This window comes from Gopherus evgoodei, chromosome 1 (assembly GCF_007399415.2).
Source record: "Gopherus evgoodei ecotype Sinaloan lineage chromosome 1, rGopEvg1_v1.p, whole genome shotgun sequence".
In the NCBI taxonomy this organism is placed as follows: Eukaryota; Metazoa; Chordata; order Testudines; family Testudinidae; genus Gopherus; species Gopherus evgoodei.
The window spans coordinates 95538458-95552566 of NC_044322.1; the positions used below are offsets into that span (position 1 = coordinate 95538458).

The following is a 14109-nucleotide window of genomic DNA, read 5'->3' on the forward strand; positions in this document are numbered from 1 at the left end:
GCAAAAGAAAGGATTGAGGTTCTAGTGTATTGTGTTTGGTGTCAGAAGCCCAAAAAACAGAATCTCTTCTTTAAGGCAGGTAGTGATAGTACCACAGACCTTGCAACTGACCTTGCTATGGTCTCATCAATTTTGTTACCTAACAATCCTTCCCCTTCAAAGGAAAGATCTTCTCTTTTACTTGCACATCAGAAGAGAATCCAGACAAATGCAATCTTGAATGTCTCCAGAGAACAGAAGAATGGCCACATTGGGTCAGACCAATGGTCCATTGTTGGTCTTTCAACAGTGGCCAGTGCCAGGTGCTTTAGAAGGAATGAACAGAACAGGCAATCATTGAGTGATCCATCCCATCATCCACTCCTAGCTGCTGGCAATCAGAGGTTAGAGGGGCACAATGCATGGAGTTGCATCCCTGACCATCTTGACTCAGAGATATTGATGGACCTATTCTCCATGAACTTATTTAATTCACTTCTGACCCCTATTATAGTTTTGGCCTTCACAGCATTCCATGGCAATTAGTTCCAGAGGTTGCCTGTGTGGTGTATGAAGAAATACATCCTCTTCTTTGTTTTAAACCTGCTGACTATTAATTTCATTAATTTCATTGAGTGACCCTGGTTACTGTGTTATGTGAAGGAGTAAATAATCTTCCTCATTCACTTTCTCAGTACCAGTCATGATTTTATAGACCTCTATCATTTCGCCTCTTAGTCATCTCTTTTCCAAGATGAAAAGTCCCAGTCTTTAATCCCTCCTCTTACAGAAGCTCTAGACCCTTAATCATTTTTGTTGCCCTTCTCCGTACCTTTCCAATTCTAATACATATTTTATGAGCTGGGCTGACCAGAACTGCATCCAATATTCTAGGTGTAAGCATACCGTGGATTTATGTAGTTCATTATGATATTTTCTATCTTATTATCCATGCCTTTCCTATCGGGGGTAGCCGTGTTAGTCTGTATCCATAAAAACAACAAGGAGTCCAGTGGCACCTTAAAGACTAACAGATTTATTTGGGCATAAGCTTTCGTGGGTAAAAAACCACATCTTCAGATGCATCCCTATCCCTTTCCTAACAGTTCCTAACATTCTGTTAGCTTTTTTGACTGCCACTGCACATTGAACAGATGTTTTCAGAGAATTATGCATAATGATTCCAAGATCTCTTTCTTGAGTGGTAACAGCTAATTTAGACCAAATTATTTTGTATGCATAGTTGGGATTATGTTTTCCAATGTGCATTACTTTGCATTTATCAACAGTGAATTTCATCTGCCATTGGTTGCCCAGTCACCCAGTCTTGTGAGACCCTTTGTAACTCTTCAGTTTGCTTTGGACATAACTGTCTTGAGTAATTTTGTATCATCTGCAAATTTTGCCATCTCTCTGTTTACCCATTTTTCCAGATAATTTATGAATATGTAGAACACCACTGCTCCCAGTACAGACCCCTGGGGGACCACTACTTACCTCTTTTCATTCTAAAAAACTGATAACTGATTCCTACCCTTTGTTTTCTGTCTTTTATGCAGTTACTGATCCATGAGAGGACTTTCCATCTCGCTCTCTGGATAGAGGGAAGCCACAGACCTAGCTGTTGCTTCAGAGGCAAAAAACATCTAGCACTACTAATAAAATCTTTTTACAATAACAATTTGAAAGAAATGAAGCATAAAATCAAAAGTCCCACAGGCACAGCAAAGACTCCAATTTACACACATACTCATACTAAGAAAAATAAAAAAGAATGGCAGTGGTTAGGCCTGCATGGCCCTTCGACAACCTCCAGAATATATAAAAATCTCAGACAGAACTATTGAGCAAGTTATAAAGATACACATTTTTATAAAAGAATTTTGGAAGGGATATAAACCCTCACATTGCAGCGTAAGACAACCTCTAATTATTGGAGTTAGGAGGAAACCTTCCTTGGAGGTAGGTGATCCCATAACTACTATTGCAGAGTTCTCACATCTTCTTTTCACACATCTGGACACTGTCAGAAACAGGATAGTGAACCAGATGGGCCCCAGTCAATTCCAGCATGGCACTTCCTATGTTCCTGCATAGTTAATGATTGCAAATGAAATCCGTAATAAAGAACTATAGAAAAAATAACCACACTGTGGAGAGTAATAAAGTAATATAATGCATTGACCTTACAATTACATAAAAGTTCAAGGAGAGGAAAGAAAGCATACATGGAGAATAAGAAAATGAACTGTTTCTTTACTTACCCTCCCATTGCTGATAACAGCCATTTGCCCAGGAAGCAGTTTAAGAACTTCTTGACAGAACATTTGGTGAGTTTGAATTATATCCACTCCTAAAGTGTTGTATTTCTTCTCAAAAGTACTGTCATCCATTCCCTAAAGCAGAAGTAAGGTGTAAGGTGGTGGCCAAATTCAGCAAAAACAAAATACAGTGATAGTCAGCCAGGGTTTTCTTCAAACTGTTTATAATGAAAATCTAAACAAGATAAAAGCAAGAGCGAACTCCTCCAGCCTTAGCTTCAGACCAGTCATGTAACCGTGGGAGCGAAGCCCTACATATCTACATTCCTCTGTGTCTGTCCCAAGCAGCTAATTTATACTTCTTTCTTTTGGAGCAACAGCACAATATAAGAGCCAGGCTTAGCCTGAGTTTAAGCACTTTTTGACCAGTAAGTGCTCAGAACACTGTCACATAAAGAATCATGAATCTTACTACAATAAAGTCAACTATTCTGTTAATTTACCCTATCTTGCACTCTTAATCAGAAAAAAATGGATTATGAAGGAGAAAAAATAAAATTTCTCATTAATAAAAATGACAGTTACTCACTTGTAACTGGAATTCTTCAAACTGGACTCTGTGTATTCACACTTGTAAGATGAGCTGATCAGGTGTAGTTTAGATGGTGAAATTTTAATTAGCAGTGCCTGATGGAAAACTCATGCATCACTCCCACCCTTCATAGATTCATAGACTCTAGGACTGGAAGGGACCTTGAGAGGTCATTGAGTCCAGTCCTCTGCCCTCATGGCAGGACCAAATACTGTCTAGACCATCCCCGATAGACATTTATCTAACCCACTCTTAAATATCTCCAGAGATGGAGATTCCACAACCTCCCTAGGCAATTTATTCCAGTGTTTAACTACTCTGACAGTTAGGAACTTTTTCCTAATGTCCAATCTAAATCTCCCTTGCTGTAAGTTAAAGCCCATTGCTTCTTGTTCTATCATTAGAGGCTAAGGTGAACAAGTTTTCTCCCTCCTCCTGATGACACCCTTTTAGATGCCTGAAAACTGCTATCATGTCCCCTCTCAGTCTTCTCTTTTCCAAACTAAACAAACCCAATTCTTTCAGCTTTCCTTCATAGGTCATGTTCTCAAGACCTTTAATCATTCTTGTTGCTCTTCTCTGGACCCTCTCCAATTTCTCCACATCTTTCTTGAAATGCGGTGCCCAGAACAGGACACAATACTCCAGTTGAGGCCTAACCAGCGCAGAGTAGAGCGGAAGAATGACTTCTCGTGTCTTGTTTACAACACACCTGTTAATGCATCCCAGAATCACGTTTACTTTTTTTGCAACAGTATCACACTGTTGACTCATATTTAGCTTGTGGTCCACTATGACTCCTAGATCTCTTTCTGCCATACTCCTTTCTAGACAGTCTCTTCCCATTCTGTATGTGTGAAACTGATTGTTCCTTCCTAAGTGGAGCACTTTGCATTTGTCTTTATTGAACTTCATCCTGTTTACCTCAGACCATTTCTCCAATTTGTCCAGATCATTTTGAATTTTGACCCTGTCCTCCAAAGCAGTTGCAATCCCTCCCAGTTTGGTATCGTCCGCAAACTTAATAAGCGTACTTTCTATGCCAACATCTAAGTCGTTGATGAAGATATTAAACAGAGCCAATCCCAAAACAGACCCCTGCGGAACCCCACTTGTTATACCTTTCCAGCAGGATTGGGAGCCATTAATAACTACTCTCTGAGTACGGTTATCCAGCCAGTTATGCACCCACCTTATAGTAGCCCCACCTAAATTGTATTTGCCTAGTTTATCGATAAGGATAAACCATCTCCTCTGATGGTGAGACCTAAAAGGAGGCATGGCACTCCCACCACCTCAGTTCCTTCCACATCTCCCTCAGGTCCTGTCGGGAAATCAGGACTCAGAGGAAGAGGGGCAAGGCGGGGCAGTATACATATGCAGAGTCTGGTTACAGTTGAGTAATATTAATTTCTTCTTTGAGTACCTTCTGCATATTCCCACTTCTGGGATAGTTTAACTCTCAGTATTCACATTACATGGATTCCCAATTAAAAAGTGCCTGAAGAACTGGCCTGCCAAATCTAGCACCTGATCATTAATACTTGTAGTTCACCGACTCTTGCTTAAGTAAAGCCATTATGAAAACTGTCTTAAACAACTAAAAAAAGAACATTCACTCATTGGCTCTTGAGTAAACAGTGATTTATCAATACCCAAATAAAATGCAGATCAGTGTAACCACATACAAGATAACAAAAGATAAACAAATTTAAGATATAGTCAGTAACCTAATATAGACTGAACTGGTGCCACATGTGGAACAATATTATTTTCTAGTTATAATAAAACCCTTTTTCATTTGCTAATAAAACAAGCATATGTAGACCCTTTCCTATTATTAGGTAAAAACCTTTGCACATCTACAGAACAAGTCCACTCTGTATCCATTACAATTCTATCACCTACATCATGAGGTGGAGTGAACTCAAGCCCAGATGATAAACTTGTCCTTTCTGAGGGATGTAAGTCTGGAGAAGGGGGAAGGGGACATAAGACTCCTCTGAGGAGTTGAAGTAGGTTAGGAAATAATGGTTACTTAAGTAACTGTGGTTCTTCAAAATATAGTTTTTGTGAATTGCATTCTAGGTGGGCATAAGCATCACAGGGTGTTTTTTTAATAGCAGTTTCCACTGGGACCCAGGCATGTGCCTTGTGTTTTCTCATGCTCCTGTACAAAGGCATCAAGGACAGGACAATAAAAAGACCTTTCTTCAGTTCCCTCAAAATTTAAAGCCCATATGGCTGAGCACCACAAAAGAAGGGATAGAGGTTGGGTCATGGTATCCACACTGACAATAACATCTCAAAGGACCACAGTTCTAATCTAAAAAAGGTACTGAAAACCAGACCCCAGCCAAATCATGGAGCTGTTCCTGGACATGGTAGAAAGGAACTGTGGTGGCCAGAGTTCCATTGTCTAAGATGCACGCAATCAATGCACCCCATAAATGGAAATATAGAAAGGCCACTTGAAGAACTTCTAAATATATTCTTGAGCAGCTTTCCTAATTAATAATATTGAAGTACATAGCTGTTTTTGAAACCAGCATTGTAGTCTGGTGCTGTTACTTGGTGGCTGACATCTAAGTGACCTCTCACTCGGAATTGCTGACTGTGTTTCAAGTTAGCAATAATATAAGAAAACATATTTTAAACACATTAACTTACCTTCCCTGCTTTAAGGTCAACAGACATGGAAAATGATTGCTGGAAGTTAAGTAATTGACACTCTTGTTAATTTCAGTTGCTTCAGTCCATGAAGATTATCACCATCATTGCTAAGGATACGATTTAGTCACGGAAGTCACAGATTCCGTGATTTTACCAGACCTCCATGACTTCTTTGGTTTCAGTTGTGTCAGTGGCTGCAGCCAAGGCTGGGGCTGTGCAACCCCTTACCCTGTCCCAATTGCAGCTGGAGCTGTGCACCCCTGCTCCACAGCTATGGCTGGATCTGGGCTGCGTGCCCCATCCAGAGGCATGTGGAGGCAGGACTGTGAGCTCGAGTCCCATGACTTTGGCCAGGCAGGAGCCAGGGCTATATCCCCCAACCCCATAACAGTGAGGCTTGGGCTGTTAGTCTCCTCACCTCTCGCGGTGGGGCTTCTGCTGTCAGTTGCCTCCACCATGGGGGTCCAGCTGTCATTTTTCCCCTCTCTTTCCTCTCCCACTGACTCCTGTTATTTTTAGTAAAAGTCACAGACAGGTCACAAGGTCCTGTGAATTTTTGTTTATTGTCCACGACGTGTCCATGACTTTTACTAAAAATAACAATGAAAAAATCTTAACCTTAATCATTGCTCAATAAATTCAATACTGAAAGTTTACAATAGGAGCACGGTAACTTTTGGATTAAGCTGATAATTCTTTCCAGATAGGAGTTACATATCTAGTGTTTAAAAAGTACAAATCAAGAAATGGCTTTAAGAAAATCAGTGATGACTAGAGCTATTTGGCTCTCAATGACCTGATAGCCACATTGTTCAGTAAATTGTTTTATTATTTTTCATAATAGAAAAATCTTTCAAAATAAAAACAAGATACCCCAGTAACTGTACTTAACAACAACTATTTTATGGTTAAAATCACTTCCTTTGACCTCATGCTTCATGACACCAGGCAACAGGAAGTTAGTCTCTGATAGAAATGTGCCACCTGTCATATAACTGACGTAAAGTATCTATGAAAAGAAAAAAAGAAATGGGCAATAGTTTATATAAAGACATCAAGTGACTATTATTTAATAAAATGTTGTTTACTGACCGGAACAAGCAATTTATTAATTTTAGTTCCTGTAGCAAGGGCTTTTGCTGTTTCCTCCTTAGCTATCTTACTTAGGAAACTTTTTAAGCTGCTGTTTTTCTGTGTTAAAAAGGCAGTCAAAATTGCCCTTGCAACAGCTGTGTTATCTTCCGTTATTTTTGACATTGGATTGTTCACAATCCCAAGCCGCATATGACTGCTTGTTTTCTGCAAACAAAGAAAAATATATAATTACAATCTTCCAATTTAATCTACTCACACCTGATGTTTACATATTTATCATCTTAGTCATCTGTGCAGTGAAATATCCTTAGAACAATTGTTCTCAACCTTTCCATACTACAGAACCACTTTCAGGAGTCTGATTTTTCTTGCGAACCCCAAGTTTCACCTCACTTAAAAACTACTTGCTTACAAAATCATACAAAAATACAGAAGTGTGACAGCACTCGCTTATTTCTCATTTTTATCATATAATTATTAAATAAATTGATTGGAATATAAATATTGTACTTACGTTTCAGTGTGATACTTACCGTATAATAGTATATACATCAGTATAAACAATTCATTGTCTATATGAAATTTTAGTTTGTACTAACTTTGCTAGTTCTTTTTATGTAGCCTGTTGAAAAACTATGCAAATATCTAGATGAATTGACCTATCCCCTGGAAGACCTTTGCGTTTCCCTAGGGCAGGGATTCCCAAATTTGGTTCACAACTTGTTCAGGGTAAGCCACAGGCGGGCTGCGTGACGCTTTGTTTACCTGAGTGTCTGCAGGTACAGCCACTTGCAGCTCCCAGTGGCCACAGTTCACTGTTCACGGCCAATGGGGGCTTACCCTGAAAAAGCCACGAACCAAGTTTGGGAACCCCTGACCTAGGGGTATACCTACCCCAGGTGGAGAACAACTGCCTCAGAGTGTTTATTTTTGGCTATTAGTTTTAATGAAAAATATATGTGTGACTGCTAAACGTAGACTTTTAGTTAGCAATAGAAAAGGCAGCTAGTAGGCAGATATTTACCCTGTAACAAATATTTTAAATACAAGGTATTCTTTGTGGAATGACTACTTTTGGCTACTTTTGGGTACTCTGACAGTTCAGTAGGAGTACATGTTTAATTAGTGTTAATTATGTGCCATATTTCACTTGCATAACTTTCAAAAATGGCTCAATGGATTTTCTCAAATTTCTCTAAAAGAGTCAACTTCAGCAGAGAATAAATTGGAGAAATTCACTTAATTATCCCCCGAATCTTGATCATAAATCAGAAAGAAAATCTTGAATACTCATTAAAGGCAGTGATGCCACACAAGCCTTTGGAGGAAAACATTGATAAGAAATTATTCCTTAGAGAGGAGTGAGTAAGTACAGGCTGATCAGGTGAATTTCTAGTTCTCTAAAATCAAGGAGAAGCAAATGAAATGTATTGCAGTAAAGGATAAAATTACTGGCATTCAAACTGTGACCTCTGAGTCTCTAAATTGCAGCTCTTGACTATGTACCCTGAACTGTACCCTGATTTCAAAAAGGAAATGCCCAAGTGGCCATACTCCAGCTAGAATAGGAGGAGAGCAACACATTCTGGTCTCTCTCTCTCCCTACCTCTGATGCCCCTTATGCCAGAGACTGTGAGGAGTGTGATATAGGAGCTGCTTATGCCAGCTCCACACCCTCTAAGGACTTCACTTGGTGGTGGTTTCCACTACCCTTGTGCTTCCTGAATGGACTCAAAGGATTGAAACAGGGTAGAGAATGTACTGATGCAGTTCCTTGACCCTTTGAAATAAAATGTTTGGCCATCAGGCTGAAAATTTTGGACACCACTAGATTGAATGGTTCACACAGAAAAGGGGATTTATCCAGATCAACCCCTCTCCTAGTCAACTAAAGCATCTCCCATGTGGAATGTTTTGTTAGTTTGTTTGGTATTTTTAATAATATTTCATATATTTGAGTTGTGGGATGCAGGCTATACAGAACATGGAGCATCACTTGTTTTAAATTGCTTTCATTTTTTTTCCACTTGTTCTAGAATTTCTGCCTCTGGAGATATTTTTTTCTGGTGGCAGGAACTGATAGCCAGTTCTGACACGTGTCCCTCATTATCCACAGTAAATAACAATATAAGAAAAGCTCCATTTTCCCTCCTGGAGCTTACATGTGCACTAAATACTGGACTCATCAATGAGTAGTAAATTTACTTTTATTAATTTTATTTTTTTTTAAACCTCTTTTGTCAACCTCTTTCACTGGATCCTTATTTCCCTACTCAACATTCGTTTTATCTCATGCACACCTAACACAAGTCAAATTTTAATATTAAGAAAACGTAATTGTTTGTGAAAGGTGCTAGAATAAGAACCCTGAAGATTAAAGTCTACAAAACAGACACAGCCTGGACACAGATAGTTAGCTTCTTAATGCCGCCACATCAATCTGTTTCAACCCTGACTGACAGCAACTACCTTTAGCAGAACTCAAGTAATTCATTCTCCATGCTCATTCAATCCTTGCCTTCTTCTCTGTGATCACCAATAATGGAATCAATTAGTGAAAATTGCTGTTAGTCTTTAATCCACAAAGAAGTTACCAACTAATTTCACATAGGCTAGTCACCCTCTGGATGGCAATGACTATTGCTGATTACAAACATTGACCGTATTTGAAACTAGCAACCTACATTTGAAACAGTCTGTATCCCAGTTATTCAATCCATCTAATTACTTCTCTGGGTAGCTACTCAACCAGGGATATGAGGAAATGATAAGTAATAGTAGTAGTCCTGACAGCTATGCTGTATGCTACAATTTCTCCACTGATAATTAGGTGTGGCTATGTCTACACTATGAGCTAGGGGTGTGATTCCCAGCTCACATACACATACTCTCACTAGCAGAGTATAAATAGTGGTGTAGCCACAGTAGCATGGCGAGCAGCAGCAGCATAGAATAGCTGTGCCGAGCACAAATCTGCCCCAATTCCATGGGTACGTATATGGCAGGGATCAGCAACCTTTGAGAAGCGGAGTGCCGAATCTTCATTTATTCACTCTAATTTATGGTTTCATGTATCAGTAATACATTTATCAGAGGGGTAGCCGTGTTAGTCTGGATCTGTAAAAGCAGCAAAGAATCCTGTGGCACCTTATAGACTAACAGACGTTTTGGAGCATGAGCTTTCGTGGGTGAATACCCACTTCGTCAGATGCATGTAGTGGAAATTTCCAGGGGCAGGTATATATATGCTAGCAAGCAAGCTAGAGATAACGAGGTCAGTTCAATCAGGGAGGATGGGGCCCTGTTCTAGCAGCTGAGGTGTGAAAACCAAGAGAGGAGAAACTGGTTCTGTAGTTGGCAAGCCAGTCACAGTCTTTGTTCAATCCTGAGCTGATGGTGTCAAATTTGCAGATGAACTGAAGCTCAGCAGTTTATCTTTGAAGTCTGGTCCTGAAGTTTTTTTGCTGCAGGATGGCCACCTTAAGGTCTGCTATAGTGTGGCCAGGGAGGTTGAAGTGCTCTCCTACAGGTTTTTGTATATTGCCATTCCTAATGTCTGATTTGTGTCCATTTATCCTTTTCCGTAGAGACTGTCCAGTTTGGCCGATGTACATAGCAGAGGGGCATTGCTGGCATATGATGGCGTATATTACATTGGTGGATGTGCAGGTGAATGAACCAGTGATGGTGTGGCTGATCTGGTTAGGTCCTGTGATGGTGTCGCTGGTGTAGATAGGTGGGCAGAGTTGGCATCGAGGTTTGTTGCATGGATTGGTTCCTGAGCTAGAGTTATTATGGTGCGGTGTGCAGTTACTGGTGAGAATATGTTTCAGGTTGGCTGGTTGTCTGTGGGCAAGGACTGGCCTGCCACCCAAGGCCTGTGAAAGTGTGGGATCATTGTCCAGGATGGGTTGTAGATCCTTGATGATGCGTTGGAGGGGTTTTAGCTGGGGGCTGTATGTGATGGCCAGTGGAGTCCTGTTGGTTTCTTTCTTGGGTTTGTCTTGCAGTAGGAGGCTTCTGGGTACGCGTCTGGCTCTGTTGATCTGACAAGACAAACCCAAGAAAGAAACCAACTCCTACTGCAAGACAAACCCAAGAAAGAAACCAACAGGACTCCACTGGCCATCACATACAGCCCCCAGCTAAAACCCCTCCAACGCATCATCAAGGATCTACAACCCATCCTGGACAATGATCCCACATTTTCACAGGCCTTGGGTGGCAGGTCAGTCCTTGCCCACAGACAACCAGCCAACCTGAAACATTCTCACCAGTAACTGCACACCGCACCATAATAACTCTAGCTCAGGAACCAATCAATGCAACAAACCTCGATGCCAAATCTGCCCACATATCTACACCAGCGACACCATCACAGGACCTAACCAGATCAGCCACACCATCACTGGTTCATTCACCTGCACATCCACCAATGTAATATACGCCATCATATGCCAGCAATGCCCCTCTGCTATGTACATCGGCCAAACTGGACAGTCTCTACGGAAAAGGATAAATGGACACAAATCAGACATTAGGAATGGCAATATACAAAAACCTGTAGGAGAGCACTTCAACCTCCCTGGCCACACTATAGCAGACCTTAAGGTGGCCATCCTGCAGCAAAAAAACTTCAGGACCAGACTTCAAAGATAAACTGCTGAGCTTCAGTTCATCTGCAAATTTGACACCATCAGCTCAGGATTGAACAAAGACTGTGACTGGCTTGCCAACTACAGAACCAGTTTCTCCTCTCTTGGTTTTCACACCTCAGCTGCTAGAACAGGGCCCCATCCTCCCTGATTGAACTGACCTCGTTATCTCTAGCTTGCTTGCTAGCATATATATACCTGCCCCTGGAAATTTCCACTACATGCATCTGACGAAGTGGGTATTCACCCACGAAAGCTCATGCTCCAAAACGTCTGTTAGTCTATAAGGTGCCACAGGATTCTTTGCTGCTTTTACAGTAATACATTTTAATCTTTTTAGAAGGTCTCTTTCTGTAAGTCTATAATATATAACCAAACTATTGTTACATGTAAAGTAAATACGGTTTCAAAATGTTTCAGAAGCTTCATTTAAAATTAAAATTAAAATGCAGAGCCCCCGGACCTGTGGCCAGGACCCAGGCTGTGTGAGTGCCACAGAAAATCAGCTCGTGTGCTGCCTTTGGTGTGCATGCCATAGGTTGCCGACCCCTGGTATATGGCATGGTTCAGCCATGCTGCCGCTTTCAAAGCTACACTATTATTCATACTTACGCTAGCTCTTATCGATCTAGCATGAGTATATGTATGCTCATCCCTCTGGCTCATAGTGCAGACATAACCTTTGACTGCAAATTTTAGAGATAAAGTATTAAAATTTGTGTTACAGTTTACTACACAAGTAAAACATTTTGTCCTCTCTTCTAAACAATCCAAAAAGAGTTTTGGAAAACAGACAGAGATCATCATTTAAGAAACTTCCAAGGGAGATGGATTGAGTAATTCTGTCTTCTATATGATCCAGAAAGTCCCTTTTGCTATTAATGTTCATATGGCATTTACTTGTAGTCTTTTAAATCCTGTTGAAAATACCACAGAACTAACAGAAATAAGCAATCTCAAATGCAGAAGACCCTTCACGTTTCCATGAAACTAATTATTAGTCTATTAAAATGTTGTATTATTTTACTAAATCTGCCAATAAGTATTATATATCTTTGTTTCTTAAATTAAGATTACTTTCATATCTGCTATAATTTAATAAACAGAGCTGTGGACAGTATTCATATCTCCATAATCGCAGATATTTAAAATAATTATTTTCCGATAGGAATTGTTAAAAACTCACCAGGTGTTTCAAAGCTTTAGAAAGCAGATATCTCCCAGCTGGCTTGTCAAAATCAGCAATAATCCAGATGGTAACTGCATATATTACATCTTCATCTGAAAATAACAAATAACCTAGTAAAAGAATTTTATTCTAAAAAGTTTAAGTAGATAACAATATTTCCAAATAACAAAATCAAGGAAAGGCTCTCATCAATATAACATAATCAGATGATAAACATCAATATTTATTTAATAACATTATTCTGTCCTGTGATGTGCTGCTACACATTACTTCTTATCTAGATCAGGGTTTCTCAAACAGGAGTTGCCGCTTGTGTAGGGAAAGCCCCTGGCAGGCTGGGCCCGTGTGTTTACCTGCCCTGTCCGCAGGTCCGGCCGATTGCAGCTCCCATTGGCCCCTGCAACACTTCCAGCAGCTCCCATTGGCCCTGAGTAGCGATCCGCAGCCAGTGGGAGCCACAATCAGCCAGACCTGCGGATGGGGCAGGTAAACACACCAGCCTGGCCTGACAGGGGCTTTCCCTACACAAGCAGTGACCCATTTGAAAAACCCTGATCTAGATCATCACAGGTCGGGGTCTCTGCTCCTGCATGTTAGTGAGGTGGGAACTTACTTAAAATTCTAAACAGTATATTGCCAACCTCTAGTGTTTCAATCATCCGTTTCTTTCAAACTGAAGGTAAAAATATTCCAATATGCAAGAAAAAATATTCCTTTATGGTCAAAGTAATATTTAAATTGCAGTGCCAAAAGAAATCCAAAGACAACAAAAAAAACAAAAAACATCCAACAGCTACAGAAGCCAACCCTTTTACTCAGAGAGCAAGCACGCAGATGAGTGCTAATCCATCAAAACATATTCTTCAGGAAACTTCAAGTAAGTAATTTCCCCTTCCTCAAAGACAAAGTTATAATAAATGTAGAGACTAAGCAGGGTAAACAGAAAAAAATGTAACAAAGAGTGATCTTTAAAACAGGCAAAAGGAATTGAAAAAGTCAACCTAGCATGAACAGCAGCAATATACAAGTTAAGGGCTGGAGTACCTCCAGTAAATTTTAATATTAATAGATATGATAGAGAGGCTACTGCTTCTCCACAGAAAATGTTCCAGATAAGTTTCTGTTTTAAACTGAAATTTGCATCCTCCCTAAAATCCTCAAGTCAAATCATATCAGCCTGATAATTGGAGTTTGCGGAGAAAATCTGAAATCATTTGAATAAGGAGTTCCCAAAACAAAGCAATATTAAGCTGTTTTTGTAGGTGCAAAAGCTTTCTAATACTTTTTGCCTACATCTATAGGAAAAAACGAGGCATTAGACATGTGAATAACATGGGGTCAGATTCCTCTTTGGGAGGAAAATTAAAGACAGATTTGCAAAATTAAGTAAAACACTCTGTCACTTTTTTGGTTTCAAGCAATCAGATTGCTTCTCATGATTACTTTTTGCTTTAAAATAATCTAATACAATAAGGCTATTGTTTTAACAACTTTGATAGCGACTTCAATCCCATCATCAAACAAGCTTACTATCCCAAGAGATTTTGGATGTTGCATAAAATACAAAAATCAGGGCTCACACAGATCCTTCCTAGACCAGTCTTTGTATATATATTCACCTCAACCACCACTAACATTTCTTTATTATTCTGAATTTCCACATAA

General features: G+C 39.9%; 1 protein-coding gene across 2 annotated transcripts in view; it reads right to left on the reverse strand.

The window, feature by feature from the left end:
- Positions 1–14109, reverse strand: part of UGGT2 (UDP-glucose glycoprotein glucosyltransferase 2) — a 292503-nt gene that overhangs the window by 146492 nt on the left and 131902 nt on the right. The window contains exons 20-23 of one of the 2 annotated variants that reach the window (XM_030567556.1): positions 12442–12536; positions 6598–6804; positions 5503–5541; positions 2244–2375 (exon numbers count right to left, since the gene is read on the reverse strand). In XM_030567556.1, coding sequence (XP_030423416.1) covers positions 2244–2375; positions 5503–5541; positions 6598–6804; positions 12442–12536 — 473 coding nt within the window. The remainder of the gene's footprint in view (positions 1–2243; positions 2376–5502; positions 5542–6597; positions 6805–12441; positions 12537–14109) is intronic. The other variant, XM_030567566.1, reaches the window with a different exon arrangement.